The sequence below is a fragment of the Colias philodice genome, chromosome 3 (genome assembly GCF_061535455.1).
Source record: "Colias philodice isolate Cphi_HAF_F1 chromosome 3, ilColPhil1 Martin Lab GWU primary, whole genome shotgun sequence".
NCBI lineage: Eukaryota > Metazoa > Arthropoda > Insecta > Lepidoptera > Pieridae > Colias > Colias philodice.
The window spans coordinates 2,469,400-2,489,503 of NC_143088.1; the positions used below are offsets into that span (position 1 = coordinate 2,469,400).

Consider the following 20,104-nt stretch of genomic DNA (forward strand, 5'->3'; position numbering starts at 1 on the left):
TTAAAATGTTAATTAAAAGCTATAAGCCTCAAAAAATACCGTTCTCTAAAACAATTATAAATGATTGTTTTGCTACAAGATCTGTATAAAATATAAATTATCCTGTTTTTTTTTAACAATAGATGACTGTGTCCTTAAAAACGACACACTCATACCAAGAATACGCATGATGCATTATTTCTTAGCAACTTTTCCATTAAGCTAAGTAAGAGACACTCCCTATCTCTGTGTAAATGTGTCAGTCGCGTTTTCGTACCTACGGAACAGGTGGAGTGGAAAACACAAGTGCACCTAATCAGTAGGAAGTAGTGATAGCGAAGTTGCTTCATTAGGTCATGCAGGTATTTACAAGTTATATGTTTGTTACACGATTATGTAAATGAACGGGTAACAATTTATTTTACACTATTTTAAAGAACTGGTTGAAATACAATTGGTTAGTTGCAATATGCATTATTTTTTGAGTATTCAATATTCATTCAAACAATGTTTGTTATAACTGTAGTAGGCCGAAATTAATAAATGTGAACGCTTAATTGCTTCTAATAATAAACCTCTGAACCGATTTGAATGAATCTTAAAATTGAGATACATTTTTAAGATATGCATCCAAAACCGCCCTCAGAAGTTTACTCACTAATTAAATACTAAAATTTGTATTAAGAATTATTTCTATGATTTCGCTTTATATTCCAAACATAGTTTGTGATTGAGCTCAACTCAACGAATGAATTTCTAGTACTGTTCTAATACCTAGGTCTCAACTTGGCCAGTTAAAGACCAATATGGGCGGAGTATCTCGAGACAAATGGGTGCGTTTATCGGTTGAGTATGCTTTCAGATAATAAGAGATAAATACTTTAGAGCTAAATAAACATCCGTTGAAAAGCGAAACTATTTTTGCGAATAATGTAGTTTCTTTTATGAATGAATGAAGTTTTGTTTTACGTTCGATTGACTTTTTTAAAATTACAATTAGATGAACACGTTAACATAATAAAACCGTTATAGTTTTACTTATAACTTTATTTAGTAGAATAATAAAGTGCACTGCTTTATCCAGATAAAAACTTTATTTCTAATCTATCGTTACGCGATATTTAACTCTAAGTAGTGAGATTAAAAATGGCGTCGATCAGCTGAGGCGAAGCGCAAATTTCGCCGTTGCTATTGGTAACCATAGAAGCTCTTACATACAACACACATTTAAAATCAACCAAACACTTCACACATGTGCATATAATTGGTAGGTATACTGGTATAAATAACACACAATATATTTGTAGGTACCTATATATATTTACAAGTCACAAGAAACTGTGGTGTTAGTAGTCTAGCTGAATGCATGATTGCATGACCTAGATTCCAGGCTCAATCCTGGGCTCTTGCAGCGCACTAACACAATCTATTAAGGACTAAACTGCACCTATATAACTAACTGCACGATCAATTGATACTAACTAGAGTGTTCCATTGTGTGTATTGAAAACTGGAGATGACTTGAACATATTTTAAGAGCGTTTCTTATCTTTAGTATCAACTTTATTAAGTTTTTCGTAAACTTTATCTGCTCAAATACGTAATATCTTACGTGACAAACCAAACAATTTCATGAAAAATATGTACCTACTTGTATATTAAGAACTGCAAACAAATAACTGCAAATACATAGTTGAAATATCCAAAATACCTTTAATTTTCTTTATGCATTTTGAAAATATTTGTATCAATGCCCGAAACTTTATAACGTAAAATTATCTAACGAAACTAAACAACAAAAATGCACTCAAATCAACAAAGTAGCATATTCCAAGTAACATTTTATACAAAGATCGCTGCGTGATCAGCTCCAAAGGTAAATAGCCTTCCGTTGCGCAAGAGTAGAAAATTACAACGCTAACTCACAATCATACCGTAATAACAAGCCCGGTGAAAATTGTATTTATTTTATTTGTTACTTTTAAGGAATGCTCTAAAAATGTGTACTGTATAAGGTTTATCAACTGCTCTAGGTCTTGAATATATTGATTGATTGTAGTATGTTAAAATATACATATTACTAGCTTTCCGCCCGCGGCTTCACCCGCGTTTTTAAAGAAAAACCCGCATAGTTTCCGTTCCCGCGGGAATTCCGGGATAAACCTTATTCTATGTCCCGGGGTAAAAAGTAGGCTATGTCCTTTCTTGGGTATCAAGATATCTCTACACCAAATTTCATGCAAATTGGTTCAGTAGTTAAGGCGTGATTGAGTAACAGACAGACAGACAGAGTTACTTTCGCATTTATAATATTAGTTTGGATTTACTAAAATCATTATTTTCGTATAAAATTTGACAGCAATTTTAAAGATGATAATTATATTCACTGTGAAGCAACAAAAACTATATGAAACAAAACTTAAAATATAATACATATTCTGCTTTTTAATCAGACAAATTCTCAACATAGTCTCTCAAACTCAAACATAGATACATCTTTATGATTCTAAGAATTATTCATAAGCCATACATGTATGACTATTACATAAATTGCATGCTCATTAAAACCGAAAAATAATGAACTAACATTAATTAATATTTCCATATTTTAAAACAAGCAATTTAACATGAGTATGAAAGGTCATAAATGTAATGAGTTTTAACTCCTCAGCAACGGTTAACAAATGAACATACCTACAAAATATATTTAGAATAATCATTAGTACGTCTAATTAAAGAACCTTGGAATCTTATCACAGCACCTTAAGTCCTCCACCTTCCATCACGGTCAGTGACATCGTTAGAAAAAATTAAATATAACTTTAAATTTATTTCGTCGTCAATTTTACGACTTTCCCTTAATCAGGGTTGCCACTTCTCAAAATCCAAACGACTTTTATTTATATTCCAAAACTTTTTCGCTTGAAATTTCTTTGATATAATTATCATAAATCTATTAATCATGCTTTGGCTCAAAATATAAATTATTACATTAATCATAATGCATTCAACTTGTGTACTAAAATCAATTAAATGTCCCCAAAATTGTTATGAATCCTAAAGACATCGACTCGATTTCTGGCAACCCTACCCTTATCACTCCCTTAAATGCACCGAGATTTATTCAGCAACATTCACTTGGGACCGAACAGAATATAAATTGTTTTATCTGTGCAATATTAATTGAGACTGCATCTGGATTCGCACTCAGCGATGCGACATTAACGATTACGTAAGCGAAACGTCTGCGAATAACGCTGCGTTTGTAATTTAACGATTTATAAACAATAAAAAATATATTTAATATGTACTCAATGTTAAACAAACTTCACGACGAAGAGACTCCTTTAAACCAATTATGTCAAGCATCAAAATCCTAAAGTGCAAGCCTAAAATCTCCCTAACAAATATAAAGAACCATCAGGTGCAAAACTTTAAGACGCATACATAAACATCTCTATACCATTTCCAATCATCTTGCTCAAACATGCAACGCAATATAAACTAAACGATTACCAACGCCCAACCGAACCTAGCTGCGATTCTAGAATCTGCATTAGTTAGAAGCTTGTGCTAGCTGCACGGGGCGATGCGAGGTCAATAACGGGATTTAAAGCGCATTGCAAGCAGCCTAGCCGCATCTTGCATCACGGTGCATTCCCCTATAAAGTTCCTTCACCTCACTTATCTGAGGACTCGAACAATGGCAGCCATTATCTATACAAATAATAAGAACAACATGTATTTAGAAGTCATTTAATGAGCTTCTTACGAATGAGTAATAGGGACAGTATAAGAATAAAGGTACAAAGAAGCCAATGTGGGAGTTAATGGCTTTTCTATATGTACATCAAAGGATCGTTCTATGCCGTTGCAATACGAATGGTCCAGTCCTCTAATTGGCAATGGGACTGCATATATCTTGATTGATATTTCCTTGTGGCCAAGTGTTGGCTAGGCGCATTTACGACCTAAGGCACAGATTGCAGTCTTGAGAAACGTCGCTTTATTACGCGAATCGATCGGCCTGAGAGAGCGTTAGAAAACTGGCGGAGCAACTTCTATGTTCACTTGCATAGATAAATCGTTTCATAGGTATTATTAAATGGGCTCTAGTCTCTGCATTGCCTTAGGTAAAATATAAAAATATAGCCATGTTACTTGGCAAAGCTACAGCAATAGCAAGCTTGATTAGAACTAATAATGGTAAGATACAAAAATCATGGTTCACTTTATAAAATCAAAAACTATTTGAATGCATTATTCCGAATTCCAAAACTACCCTCATATTAAACCAATGTCATCAAAGACATTATCCACCTCATAAATTTCCTTCTTCAATCGTCCATTTCTACTACATTACATACAGTAGGTATTTAATCAACAATAACCAAGATATCGCAGGTCAGTTATACCCCACGTAGCACTGCATCTGTTATCGCCTTATCGGGTGACCGGGCCAAGACAAACGACGTCGTAAGTAGGTGGTACCAACGTGGAACAATAGAGCTTTAAACAATTGACTCGATAGAACTTGTACGTATGAACTTATATGTGAAATAGGTTAGATCGTAAAGTACACGATTTATACAACAGCAGTTGAAACGGCTAAGAGCTTGATTGTAGGAAATAAATCGCGAATAGTTGTGTTGTAATACGTTAAATGTTAGGTCTGAAAGGCACAATGACGTGTTATTTGTTTGATTGATGACGCTGCTGTAGAATTGTGACGTCAATGTTTAATAAGTGTAGTCTTTACAAGTCCATCGCAAATCTTGAAGATTGTAAGACAAATTGAAAGAAGTAAATATTTCGAAAACAACTAGACATCTATACTAATATTATAAAGAGGAAAAGTTTGTAAGTATGTATGTAAGTATGTATGTATGTATGTATGGTTTTCACGCAAAAACTACTGGACCGATTTCAAAAATTCTTTCACCATTAGAAAGCTGCATCTTTACTGAGCAACATAGGCTATATTGCATTTTCAAAAAAATTAGAGATCCTTACCAAAAATGCAATAATGTAACCCAAGGTGTAAAAAAATCCTCAATAAAACTTCTGTCATCGCGTGCGCTGCGGAATCTATTGAAGATAGAACAAAAAAATGTTCTACAGTATTATAGAATGGATCAATATCTACAAGAAAGTCCGCGATACCATATGTCCATCTTCAGTAGTTATGTTACTACAACAACTTTTTTACGTTTTCAAAGTAAATAGAAGTGCCGACAGTAATCAAACCATGTTATCCATACACATATATTAATCCTTATCCCATTAAATGATGTTTTATTATAGACTGTTTCAATACCAGCAAAATACTTTTTAAATGAAAAGAATTGGATATTCCATTCAAAAGATATAACGAATTTAAAAGTGTCAATCTACAGAAAATAGTAGGTATACTGTTCGAGCAGGCCGTAGTGCGGGGGTCACGGAGGAATTCTACCAATATGCGTCTTGACTCTTGACGGAACACAGTGGGGTTTTGGTCGGTAGGAATCCGACATAACCCACGGCCCCTCCCCTGGAGGCCGTGGGTATCTATGAAAGATTTCCCCACTAAAACAAAAAAAAAAAAGGCCGTAGTGCGGGACGGGGTAAAGGTGATTTTCATGTCCGACCTATAGTAGACTTTTCACTGTAAAGATATCGCTATCTATGCGGGTGAAACCGCAGGGCATTGCTAGTTTATGATAAAATTGTATGAATTTTACTAAAATCAACAAACCTAAGTCAAAATATTGCGCATCCATTAACTTATTAAAAAGGCAAATCCTATCTCTACAATTAATCACAACCATTTACCCAAACGCTGAGCTTTCACAAAAAAGGTCATTTAAAGGCTGCGATTAAAACATTTATTCAAATCATCATTAGCTAAGCTCTAAGCGATTAAAACGAGCTATTTTTTAGCAAACCCCAGTACATTCACCGGAATAATCAGACGCCGTGTGCTATTATTAATTACGCATGATGATTTACATAATTATCGAGTTATGTGCAAAAAATAAATCCCATGACTAATGTCACAATACTCAATCATGTTGTGACAGTCGATTTTCAACTATATCTAGCTCTGTTGAACAATGACATAATAAATAATAGCGCACAATACCACTCCGTGTGTTTGTCCGTCGAGCATTATGACGTATAGGTTGTAAAGATGTTATATGTGCCATAATGAGCGAACCCAGGCCCTTGCACTATTGCTGAGTAAATACTTGGTTTTAATGAAGGATTTGTATTACATTTGTAAACATCAACACCTTAGAATTTTTTTATCGAGAGCTAACCTGACTATGAAAGAAATTAAATATAAATCGAACATAATATGAAGAAACGAGACATGGATTGATTACACTTCAACATTAGTATGTTAGATGAATAGCAAGTACATCTCACGCAAATAAGCAGTATTTCGATACGGTACAGTACAGAAAATTACTCAATTACTTTCTCATTGCAAAACATTATTATTATGTCTACACTATGCGTATTGGCATAACACACTTCCCATCTATACACTGAGAAAATTATAGTTACTCATTTGAACCTTTTCATACTACATAACCATATTCGAATTCATCAAAAGGAAATTGAACTTTTGTTGAAATAAAGATACATCATTTAGCACCTTATCATCATTGAAAGAAATATTCTTCACTATAATATACGATGGATAAAATACAAGAGTACAAACTTGCTTGCCGTAAATCCTCCTTCATCTAGCTCAATGCGAAATACCTTCATGTACAGCCCATAAGATTAAACCGGCGATATCTACTGTACTTTATCGCATGCAGTTGCGAGTGCAGTTCAAGCTTACTTCAAATTTCCTATTCTCTATACATAAACATTTGCATAGAACGATCCCACGGAATGGGTTCGTAACTGGAAATAAATAGAAAAGGCTGCCAAGGCGAAAATCAATTCAACGAGCGCCGCGACTGACAAGAAATAAAAAACAGGAGGAATAGATGGGAAACCTAAATACGGTGCAGTGACCTGCAATCGCAGGCTTTTGCTACCGTTGGGTACGAGACTAGATCTCAAATTCAGGGGTGTTTTGCCTTTCAGAAATATTAGACAAATCGCATTTTGATCAACCAATAATAATGTGCCTAATTCTTTTTTTATATTGAAAACAGCTTTAAGTATGTAAACTATCTGTATCAAAACTTTTCTTGTGGATTGGAAATAAACGGGCTTTTTATTTATTTATTTTTTAATAATAATGTGCATCGAAGTGCCAAAAACCTAACTAGCAATCTATGCAAAAATGATCAACTCTAAATTGGCCATTAATTCGCTAGTCCAGAGCTACTGTCCGCGTGTAGACACAACATGCAAAGGACCATATAAGGATAGAACACAACCACCGCATGGCCGTCGTGGCAAAACCATCTAAGCAAAGCTCCATTTAAAACAACACACAAACGGATCGTGACACAGCCCCAGATAGAAATAGTACAAATGAATTCGTCGTCACGCCATTAGCTATTCAGTAAAATGATGTTCCGTGAGTGCATTGAACCAAAAAACGTGGTTTATTACTTAACACAGGATCGTGATCGATTCAGACAAGGAAATGCCTTTTTTGTTTCAGAACAGAGGTAACAATGAAATGCGACGGCGTTTTTGCGTTGTACATCCGGCGGTATGTAATTCAAATGATTCGCACAATCTAGGCACCAATCGTAGAAGAAATTGTAGATATTAATGGCGAGCTTAAAATCTACATACCAAACAAACCTAACAATCTCATAAAAAACAGACGGACATCACACCTAGTTTACAATTCAGTATTTCTATCTCCACAAAAACCTAGTTTTATTATCCCCGCAAGCATTGACAGGATCAAGTGCGACTAAATTCGACGCGGTGATGTCAGACATCATTTCCAGTCGACAACAATTGATTACCAGCTCCACATTGTTCAACATCCTAGATAAATCCGATGACAACTGATTTATGCTTTGGCTCAGGTGTCAAAAGCCTAACGCCAATAAAAAATCGCCATTACATACAGGATAATACACATAGCTGACAACGCGATCATTTATCACCCAGTTACATAACTTATATGAACAAAGCCATACGAATTGTCAACCGATATTAGATCGAACTGGACTGCGGTATAAAAAAACAAAAATATCCATCTTGAACATTAATTATAGAGCTACTGGATGTAGCCAATTATCTACCACGCCTCCCGTAGCTTCTGGTTTTACGGAATTAAAATAGAGGTTATACAAGTGTGTGATTTGCTTCCACGGGCCCCTCAATGAGGTCAGATATGTTTGCACAGTAAACGCAGTTATGTACGTTTGTTTGCTTTTCTAACTGCTTACAGTCAGGTGTAAAGTCCGTGAGTTAGAACAGTCGCGGCCGTTCTGAAAAACACCATCAACACCGCTATACACATAGAGCAATAAAATTGTTCAAATAGACACAAATAAGGTGGTAATCCCAGTGGATCCGGTATCGAAAATTTTAATTAATAAATTATAGATATTTCGGACGAAGAAGACAAATCATCAACAAATTACGAGCGATCATATCAACTATAAAAAAACAATCACGATTTAATAACTAAAAAGAAACACAATATTTGTTTTATGCGAAGCATCGGTTCAAGTGTTAAATTATTGACTTAACCAATAAAAAATTAAGCGAGGAATTCATCGATGAGCATCAAAAAACCTATTACATCTCTCTGAACGATTAAAAAACGTGTTGGTACCTCGTAGCACTAACGAAAAATAATAATATGCTTACATTCAAAATACTCTGATTACGTAAGCGTACAAATTTATTTCGAAATTACAAACTAGAAATTTCCTAAAATAAAACATTTACGATGTTGAAAAAATTGATGCAAAAACAGTTATCTTAGAAAACAGTAGTTATTTGGAATAACATCCTCACAAGGAGTGTCCAAATAAGATTTTTCCCAAAATTGAAATTTGGATTAAGGAAAATAAACCAGCACAAAGGTCCTAATATCTGTCAACCGCGAAATATCGTATGCAACCTGCGTAATATTACGAATTTAACAGCTGATCTTTACGAAGGAGCTACAAGGTGAAGGCTGGTCAAATCAAACAGGTTGCGACTTGTATAGCATACCTGTATCAATGCAGAAAAAATAAAATCCGAAAAAGCAACTAATGGCAAAGCGAATGACATCATAACATCTGATTGATGCAGACATGTCATATTCAAATCGAATCTTCATTTCATCTCCGTCAATGCATACTATCGATTTATAGATATTAAAAACATAAATGTTTAATTGGTCGAGTAAAGCGTCTAGCATACAGGCATTCGATAGCTTTAGACAAATCATTTTGTGCACGTGTCTCGGGGAAATTTTTTGAGACAAAGGAATTCTACTTGAATCGTACCGAGAACACATTTCTAGGTGTTTTATCCGTTTCTTACGTGAGCTCAGAGCAAAGCATGGCCAGCCATTGCGCAACTTTGTTAGTTAAACGTTGCATTAAACACGTGGTAAAATAAAGCACTGTTGACTCAGCTGATCGGTGCGTTGAACTTCTCGGAACAGGTAAAACATTTTGTCTCATACTGAAAATTCCACTACGCTGATTAAAATGCATGAACCAAATCACTGAATCACAGTCAGCTGTTCGCGAATATCTCGCGCTCGTTATGAATTTTCACCGACTTTGATTCTACGTTCTTCAGCAGCATTTAATTAGGCAGCAAATTAATTAAAGTTGTAAGGTACCGAAAATACATAATGGCGAGTAGTATGAATAAAAGACAAGCATCCGAAACCGCAACAATATAGCGTGAAATCGCGTCATCGCCTGCCGTTTTCATCTGTAATGCAAACATTTAAGTACTTTAAATTGTCATAATTTGATACTTATGCTTTAATGTGGTTATAATAACCTCAAAATATTCGTGTGATGTGCACGCGTGTTGTGCACACACGCGGTTTCGACCAGCAAATCCGGCTACGTACTGTACAAACTCAAATTCTGGCAATTAATTTGCATGCTTAATTATGTTTGATCCAGACAAACGGATCCAAGAAAACAAGCTAGAAGCGTTTAAAAAATGCCAAAAATAAATATTTGCACGGTAATGACATCAGCCACTCAGCTGGTAGGTTGAAGGTTGGTCACCGGTAGGTGGGTGGAGTGAGCAGCTCCTACTCACTAGTCTACATACCCTAAGCAGGCCTCAACTTCTCATCTAGACGTGTCATGTTAGTTTAAGCCATTGTATTTCATAATATTTGATGACTACCTACCACTTCTCAGAGACCTACGGTTAGGTAGAAACAAGAGAAGCGTTACACACACTCGTTTTACAATTTTGCGTACGTTCGTAATGAAAATAACGGCGAAAACGTTGACGGAAATAAAAATTCACCAGTTTACCTTTTGATTAATACAAAAAAGCACGAATTCACAAGATCAAAGAGACGCGCAAGTAAATAAACCCATATATCACTTGCACTGGACACACGAAAATGTGTTAATTTGTCAATTTCAAATATGCATTCGCCTACACGAGAACAAGAGACGTTTTTAAATGTTTGCACACCTGCAATCGCAATATTGGCTTTGTACAAAAAGGACATTTCATTGTTGATACTTTTAATTATCGAGTATTAAAAAGGAACGACAAAAGAACCGCTGCGCATCTCCAAAATGGAAACGAAATTTTGCACAAAAACACGAGTACCTAATAAAATCCTCAATCTGGAGTGATAAATGGTTATTTTTAACAAAAATCAGAATAATAATTGGTTGCATATACACTTATATGTGAAGTTATCAGTTATCGTGTTGGGTTAACGCAGCCCAAGTGTGCGGAGGTCGAAATATTTACGACCGTAGATTATGTGGGCAATTACAACTTATTAAATGTCCACAAATCCGTGATGATACGCAATAAACTACGCTACGCATGCTTCGACAATCGCGCGATAACGATAGCGTATCAAATGTCAAGCAATTTGTCCTGGGTGTTAGTAGGACGAGTCGATATTGAGATAGGAACAGGTTGCAGAAGCTATCTAAAATTGCATTTTTACAGATAACACAGGCTATTTTTGACAAACACCGGGTGGAGAATGTAAACATGGCCGGAGTATGAGTAACTTGGTGGAGTTTCATAACCGATGCATACAATAGTGCAGTATTTTATAAATGCTGATAAAGAAGGTCACCTCTTGGTCATTTCTTATATAATATCAAGAGCATTGATGTAAAAGATATTTTGTATCACACATGATTATTATTAGTTTACCTCTATAAAATGTATTTTTATTTCGTACACAATTCTGCTCGAGGTTTTCAGATATGTAATTCCGAACCAAAACCGTAAAAGAAGGTAATTCCCATAATGTGTTTAAATAGCAAATTTCATGAAAATTCTTACAAGGCTGACTCGAGGCTGGATTCTGGAGGGCGGAGAATAATATAAGCTACTCTTTACCATAAAAAACTATTAATAAAGCATATCAGAAAATACAATTATTATAGATATTATATTTTGGATCCCATTATAGAACAAACGTACGCTCATCTTGTCTAGTTCTTGTATTTTTTATTCTTGTAAGTATTAGGCACTCAATCCTTATTTGGCATAGTTGAAATTTGAAAGTCATCAGTTTAATGATGACCGATTCTGAACTGAACGAGATTATACATTAATTTTTACACATTAAGGTTTGCAAATTTTCTCTCATTTGCAGGATAGAACTTTAATCTTATTCCTGTATTTTATCGCAAAATTCATCCAAAGAGACACTTTAAAACAAGTCACAATTGCATGTAATAAATTATGTACGCAATCAAACGATCTTAATTCAATCAGGAGTCCTCACCGTGCATAATGAAGATACGTGAACGAAATGCAATTGACTCCTGGCCACTTAACCCTGAACCCTGAGCAACGTCCTAACGGTTTTCTAATCACGGAATTAATGACATTAATAAGAGGATATAGCCACGACATCCGCTTGCACACCCGACATAATATTAGCACTACAAAAAACCACGTCGGCATTGCAATTTTTATTAAAATTCAAGTGTTCTCACAGGGGTCCTGTGAGAATTAAACTTGTTTCCAGTTGATTTATTTTAATTTCGTTCTATGTGCAAAAACTAGAGGAAGCAATTGATAGGTATCATTTTAATTTCTTACACCTACATCCTAATATCGAATATTTAAAGTACTATTACAATTTAAAACATTGAGACTGTTTTTAAATCACAGTAGTTCTAGGGTCTGCCAACACGCGCAGAACGAGTTAAGTTACCGCATTAAAGATAAGCGTCTCGGTTGAGATCCCACAGGGAACTAGGCATCAAGTCTAGGGCGTCGCCCTTTAACCATTAACTCTCTATGGTCTGGAGATTTCGCTTCGTGTTATTGCAAAATCAGTTCTTACACAAAAACAACTCTTTATTGGTTTAATATGCTTATGGGTTATTGGCAAAAAATGCTACGGAAGTTCTCGACACAAATTGCATAAATGGGACTTTAATTAAGTGTACTTGATTTAGAGGAATATTTCAAACAATTGGGCGGAAATGTTAAATATAATTGCATTTAGCCTCCTTCTTGCTGGTAATAATAATAAATTGTTAAAGCATGACACTGATTCAAATAATTCAATACATTTTACATCAGGAAAGATGAGTTCAATATTTAAAGTACTTTTCCGTCGTAGAAAAAAACAATTTGATAATAACTTTAAAGCTCATAGCAACAAGCTAAGAGTAATAATTTATTACGCAATGTTTTGGTCGAGTGATCTCAATATATTTTTATTTCTCATTAAGCTCTCCCATAGAGAACAAACATTGTTTCCAAAGGTCACAGAGCTTTATGCTCTATGCACACGTAAATACTATAAATGCCATATCATATAGCACGCTATAATAATCAGGGTGAAGAAATGAGGTTCATAAACCACGAAGAGTTAAGTACCTTTTATGATTTATAATTATAATTAATTCAAATTTCAATTACGCCTTCTATATTGTGTTGGGCATAGAATAGAAAATATAAAAATATGTTTTTATCGCGTCTCGTAAAGGTGAGTTAGAGTACTTAAGTACATTTAATTAAAAATTCATTTATTAAAATACTTTTGCTTTGTGTTCTAAAACTAAAACTGTGAACGTAGTTGATGTAGTTGATGTGTTTGTGAGGTTGTTGGGAAATTATGCATGTGGAATTTTGAAATTTATTTTAGCAATAAAAAGCCACATTATCTGTGGTGGTTATTAGGTATATTCTTTATTGTGGTTAGTTTTTATTATACGTATAAGTACGAATTTGTGAGTTTGTGCGTATGCACTGAAATATTCATTATTTACCTCATCTCACACAGACATTTGTTAAATAGTTATTGTATAACCACCGTGAAGTCGGAGCCGATTGCTAGTGGCAAACATCGTAAAACAAAAATTATCAAACATTATGAGAAAAACCCGACTTTACTGAAGCTTCAAATACAGAAGAGAAAAGTAGCATCATAGCAATGAACTTAAACGCAGTGAACTTTCCAAAACAAAATTAGCTACCGAGATGTTTAACCTTATTACCACAGCACTAAGTTATAAATTACAATAAATTATCCAAGAGCAATCACCTACAGACTACAATAACTATGTTCGTTCTTCATAGGTAGCGAAGCGTAACATAGTTTTTACCATTGTATTGCAGATTACGTATTGTAGTCCCCGTTTTATCACATGGCGAGTTTGAACCAACAATTACTAGGGAATGTTAGACAATACCCATCAGTATGATAATGAGGGTTAATTAGGCGAGATTCATAATTACGGCCGACGATTTGAGAGATAAATATTCGAAGCGCGTAAAGTACGCAAGCGGTAATAAGCCACATGGTACTTGGTAGTGAGGTACTTGCTTAACTCCATTTATTTCATTATTTAGCATGTGAACGACCGCAGCACGATGTAATTGCTTTAAATTCAAAACTGAAAAGGTTATGTTTTCGAGTCGCTTTTGTAAACATGGTTAAATTGTTGTTACGCGGGATGGTGATTTATTTTGATCGTAATTTATAATAATTAATGTTTAAATACATGTTTCAATATAAAAACAATGTGTTTAAGAAAATAATAATTAAATATGATTTAATTTAATATTTCCATTTGACTACACATGCATAAAATCAAAAACTTTAAACTTCCATACCACTAAACCATGGCCAGTCTAAAAACACATTTACCATAAAAACAATGAAAAGTAACACAATTAACGAGTGTGAAATAAGTGTCTAACAGCAATCAAAATCTAACAAAACATGGCGGACACAGAAGCAGTGTCGAGCAAAAAACAGTGTTTTCCATTAGCCAACCTATCATTACGACAAAATTTAGTCGAATCATTGTCATTACAAACGCTCGGTGGTAATAAGACAATGGCAAAATTAAAAAATTACTTGCAATCTACCATCTATTGTACCAAAAGTGTAATAATATATGTTTTCCTACCCATGTTTTACTGACAATATTACATGTGAACTTTATAGGAAGTAAATATTATATACTTTATGAATTGCATTAAATTTAATGAAACAGTAAAAATTGTAATCTTATTTTTATGCTATTTATCAGTTCCATTGTTATATCAAATATCATAAAAAAATTGTGTAGTCCACCAACTTTATTTCTGCAGCAAGAGTTAAAAAATATATTTAAAAATTCATTCATATCAAAAAAAGATATTTTTTAAAATCTTATTAAAAAATGATCATCATTAATTATGTGAAATAAAATCCTTTGATATTTATAAAATAATTCTGCTTTATGTTTAAAAATATTATTGTAATTAGAAAAGATTCATTTCATAAAAAGTTGCTTTTAATTTTTTACTCTATCCTCTTTAGAAATATTTTTTTATGTAATATCTATGTTTTTTATTTTACCATATATTTTATTATGTGAATTTGTGTTTGTTTGTCTGGCTTTAATGGTGCTACTAAGAACCATTGAATCTACTTTAACTAGAATTTACATAAAAACTAGCGGTCCGCCCCGGCTTCGCCCGTGGTACATATGAAAAATAGATGTTGGCCGATTCTCAGACTTACCCGATATGCACAGAAAATTTCATGAGAATCGGTCCACCCGTTTCGGAGGAGTATGCAGACTAACATTGTGACACGAGAATTTTATATATAAGATTAAATTTATAGTACCTATTACTAAAATAATTAACTTTTAAATCATTATCTACAAAGTAAAAAGCATTTAAATAGATATCTTACTTTATATTTGCTAAATTTCACTTAGCAGAGTAAGGTAAAGCGGAGCTTGTAATATAGAGAAATTAAAATTACCAACAAAGTTATAGGTTATTTAAATTTAATAACTTTTCCTGTGTTAATTATTTAAAAAAATCAGTGTTGCATGAAGATAAATGAAAACATTTTCCTTTTTATTCCTTGATTTGATTTAAAATATTTTATGCCAAGTTTTTCCTACTATTACTATATAAAATATTTTTTTTTTTGTATATTACAATTATTAAGAATGTTTTTTTTTTTTAAAACTGCTGGACATAAAATATGTATGTTTAATTTAACTCGTGAAATAAAATTTATTATTGATTGCCGCACATTAACTCAATTGTAGAGGTCATGCTTATTCACCGAAATCGCATATATTTAAAATATTACATAAAATGTACATCATAAGATGATGACAAATCATGTACACTTATTGTGCACAGATAATAAATACATTTTCCTTATTGTTTTGTCATATTGTAATCATTACATCAGTATTTAACTAATGTGTCTAAATGAGTATTACTTAGAAATAATTATTGTCTTGTTCATTGAAAGTAAATCAGAATTTCATACAATTAAAATATTCCTATTGTTAAGAACTAATCCTAATATATTTATTACAGTACGAAATTATTAAGTATGATTAATTATACACTTGCCTTAACTGGACTTCGCTGATTTTTACTATTGCAAGATAGACTTAAAATATTTTATTAATTTAATTAGATGGGAAAATAATAAATTCCATTATTGACTAATTCAAATAAGGCAAACCAATATTTATGAAATTAAAGTTTTGCATTAAAACACCAACATAAGGATAATAAATGTTCGGAAAGCCTATAAAATCTTTACAGTGTATTTTACATAAATGATGTTTTTCCAAGTTTTAAATGTAACTTATAAGATAAAAATGAATAATTATGTATTGATGGAGAATCTCCTAACATTTGGAAAAAATCAAGAAAAAATAGTCATTTGGAATGTCCTAATAATGTTATGTTCAATACCTTGACCTACATAACATATTTTATCTAAATTTGTTTACATGGAACAAATCAACACAGTAAATAACATTATCAATAAAATAAAAAAGATTAAACTCACCTTGAAAACTTGTCTGCCAATTATTTTCCAATCTGCATGGAATAAATCTATCCATAGGTTCTGGCCTGACCAGCACAGACTGTTTCCTGCTCACAGGGCTGCACTGCTGCAGCAGTCTTCTTTCATAAGATTCACTGAACATATTGAAAGTCTTTCACTAAAGTCCAAATAAAATTCGTGGGTATTCTAATGGAAGAAGAAGACTAGAACGTTTTCCAGAAACTGCTAGGTTATCATTCGATCATGATATTGATTTGTGCGCTCAGGGTACCGCACCTGTGGGCTCAATGTTTTGAAGTAATATGATATGCAGTGAGAAGACTACTGCGCCCCTCGACTGCTCACGACCATTTGAATGCATCTGACATACCCGATAGGGCCACTGTTTATTTTTCGATTTTAACCACAAATTTGTTGATTACAAGAATGTATGCAATTCCCACGTTTATATTCTCAATTCGGTCGTATTATTAAATGCATTCTATGCCACAAACGCGTTTAATTTTGATAATACAAGCACAAAATAAATCGAAACAGATATTGTTTTTGGCATAAATAAATGCAGTGTTGCCATCTAAGAAAAAAGTTATGCGTTTGAATTAAACGGTTTTTAAATACAAAATTAATACGTACATAATTTTTTTATAATATTAAAAATTTTGAGTATTATTAATTTCGTATACGATAAAATTTAGAAACCAAGAAATAATATTATTTAACAATATATTATTCTTACAATTTTATTGATACAAAGTAGGAAGGTGATTGTAATATTGTTGAAGTGAAACTTCTAGCGCGTTATGCCTAATCTATTACTTGTCGTATTTTTAAGTCTTGATTGTCATGTAAAAATAACAAAATTATAAAGATTTTTGGCGTCAAACAGACAGATATCTTTAAGGCCGGCCGCACAGTGTAAGAATTTTTCTGTCAGAAAATTTCGGACACCCGTTGACACCACACCGCACTCTTGTCAGAAATTTCCTTCCGGCAAGTAGGTATGAGTTTAGTTCGCGGTTGGCCGGCAGCATAGTAGGTATAGTCTTGGGTTTACAAAAAGTAAGAAAAAGTAACAAAATGGATGACGATCAGTTACTTTTATTAGCATCATTGTCCTACTAGGGCCGATTTTTCAATGCTTGGATAAAACTTATCCGTCCAATAAAGTATTACACGATAATATTAAAATGTCACGTAAACTGTCAAATACGGGCAATTAGAATACGTTTTTAAAATGGTAGTTTCATACATTATTCGACGAATAAGTTTTATCCAAGCATTGAAAAATCGGCCCTTAAAAATAAAATAAAACGTCTATACTGGGTTTATCGACTCAGTTGCAGAAGATTGCATGACAGCCAATTTCACGTGAAACATGTAATACCTAAATTCCATGAGGAATTATTTTTCATTTTTAAATTTCCGTAATCAAATCTTCTATTTCTGTCATCTTGTCTTGCCCTGCAAAGTAAACGCATGCATCCTCCACGGCGTCCGTTCAATATCTGATGGAAATTTCTGACAGATGTGCGAGGTCTACACAAAATTGTATGGAGAGGGTGCCTTCCATATTTCTGATCAGAAAAATTCTGACGGCCGATCGTTTGCATCCGGCGCCCATCAGAGGCGGACATCAGATACGTCAGAATTCTGATAGTATGCGGGGTCCTTATCAAAATATATGAAAAGAGTGCGTCCGGCGGGCATCAGAAATTTTCTGACAGAAAAATTCTTACGATGTGCGGCTGGCCTAAATATAAATTTCATAAATTGTGATTAATAATATAAATTCTTTTGTATAAATAAAATCCACAGATTTCAGAATTTTCTGATGAAAGAAAAAATAATACATGATAAAAAAAATATTCCAATAAAACTATAAAGCCTGACCAACGGTATAAAAACAAAAACTTGAGGGGTGTTATGGGACACCCGAATGGAACGAAGTTTTGAATATTAGGGAGAGACAGGCAGAGAAATACGCGCACAGACGTGGCCGCGGCACTGCTTAATGTACAACTATAGCAACCCCTTTTGCAACGGAAGTTATGGATCTTCGTTCCAAAAAAAACCTGACATGATTAATTTTGAGATTTTGAGCAACTTTGGTAAGTTTTTAAAATTTCATTTTTAAAAGTTGTAATTTGTTCCAAACTTTTAACAATAAAATAAAATTGTCAATGTCACTTTTTGGCTATGGCCATTGGTGATTGGCCACAAATCACAATAACCCATAGAGTAAAATATTATGCTATTCAGCTATTGGCTATTGCCGGCTATTGCTGTGATCGCGATTCGCAGCTCGCGCTGGCTCGCGCTTGGGAAATGGGAACTGGGATTTGATTTTGATTTTTAATCATAATACCTCAGAGGAATAAACCTATAGAGATCTTATATTGAGACAGAACAAAATACATATTTTCTAATCTACTTACTCTTAGTCAATAACAGCATAAGCCAGATTGAGATAGCGATAGAGTATCTGCACTGTCTTCAAACGTAGCGCGCCGGCTATGTTTTGTTTGCCTTCCAGCTGGAGGTCTCGGTGCGTCAAGTGTTTTTAACGAAATATTTAGAAAATATAAAGTGTATAGTGTTTCTTTTTATTTGTCAGTGTGCTAAAATGACTATTATATGTTCAGCTACCGGCTGCACTAGTCGAATGGGAGTTTTGAATAAAAACAATGAAAAAATATCTTTCCATCGGTAAGTGATTTTCAGCAAATTGATAAATATTTATCTTTTAACCCTCTTTGAAGGTCTTATCAAGCGCTTTTTTATAGCTTTATGTTGTTACTGTAACATTAATACACTCTAAGGGGTTGTGTAATACAAAATAATTGAATCGTTTAAAAAAAAAGTCACAATATTAACACGTTTGGCATTTTGTTTACCACCGTAGTGTTGTAACACATCTAGCGTATATTATCGATTGACGACAAAAAATCTATTTCATATTAACGTTGATTTATTTATTTTGTTACTTGTATTAGATTTATATGTAGGTAGTTGTTGTTGCAAATAATAGATACCGCAGGAAAATAAAAAATACCACGTGGTTGTTTTATTTGACTTATGTGTTTTGTTTGTTGTTAATTATTTTATCTTTTAGATTATTAATAAATTCATTTTGTTTTAGATTTCCTAAAAATCCAGAGATAAATAAAAAATGGGTACAAAACATGAGACGAGTAGATTGGACGCCGTCGAAATCTGCTAGATTGTGTTCACTGCATTTCGAGCCTGCGTGTTATCAAGATGGATACTCTAGAAGAATTCTACAATCTTATGCTGTACCAACTATATTTCCAAACCAATTATCTGTTTCAAAGGTAAGTCAAAATAATGTCATGTTATTTGTACCTATAAAATACCCCACAATATAAAAAATAAGAAAAATCACAATATTTATAACATGTCTTTTTAGTACTTATAGTGGCCTTATAATATACGCCGAAGTGGGTCGAAAATGTTGTACTATTAATTGTTTATACTTTCAGAAATGTCCTAAGAAGCGACTGCTGATTTCGAAGAGCTCTAACGAAACTTCAACATCTTCTAGTCAGGAATGTCAGACTGAAAATATTGTAAGTATATGAATATAGTATTTAACAATAATCTGTCGTATCGATATGTTAAGGTGGTGCGTATCAGGGGAGATTTGTGTGATTGTAAGTGGTATTTATTTTAATTACC

At 33.5% G+C, this 20,104-nt stretch overlaps 1 protein-coding gene across 3 annotated transcripts in view; it reads right to left on the reverse strand.

Annotated features, from left to right (window-relative positions):
* fzr (fizzy and cell division cycle 20 related) overlaps positions 1-16,958 on the reverse strand; it is a 58,608-nt gene extending 41,650 nt beyond the window's left edge. For all 3 annotated transcript variants that reach the window (XR_016317987.1, XR_016317988.1, XM_089713066.1), the window contains exon 1: positions 16,409-16,958. Coding sequence is in view for 1 of the 3 variants with exons in the window: in XM_089713066.1 (XP_089569192.1) it covers positions 16,409-16,550 (142 nt within the window). In the remaining 2 variants the exon portion in view is untranslated. The remainder of the gene's footprint in view (positions 1-16,408) is intronic.
* Between the last annotated feature and the right edge of the window lie 3,146 nt (positions 16,959-20,104).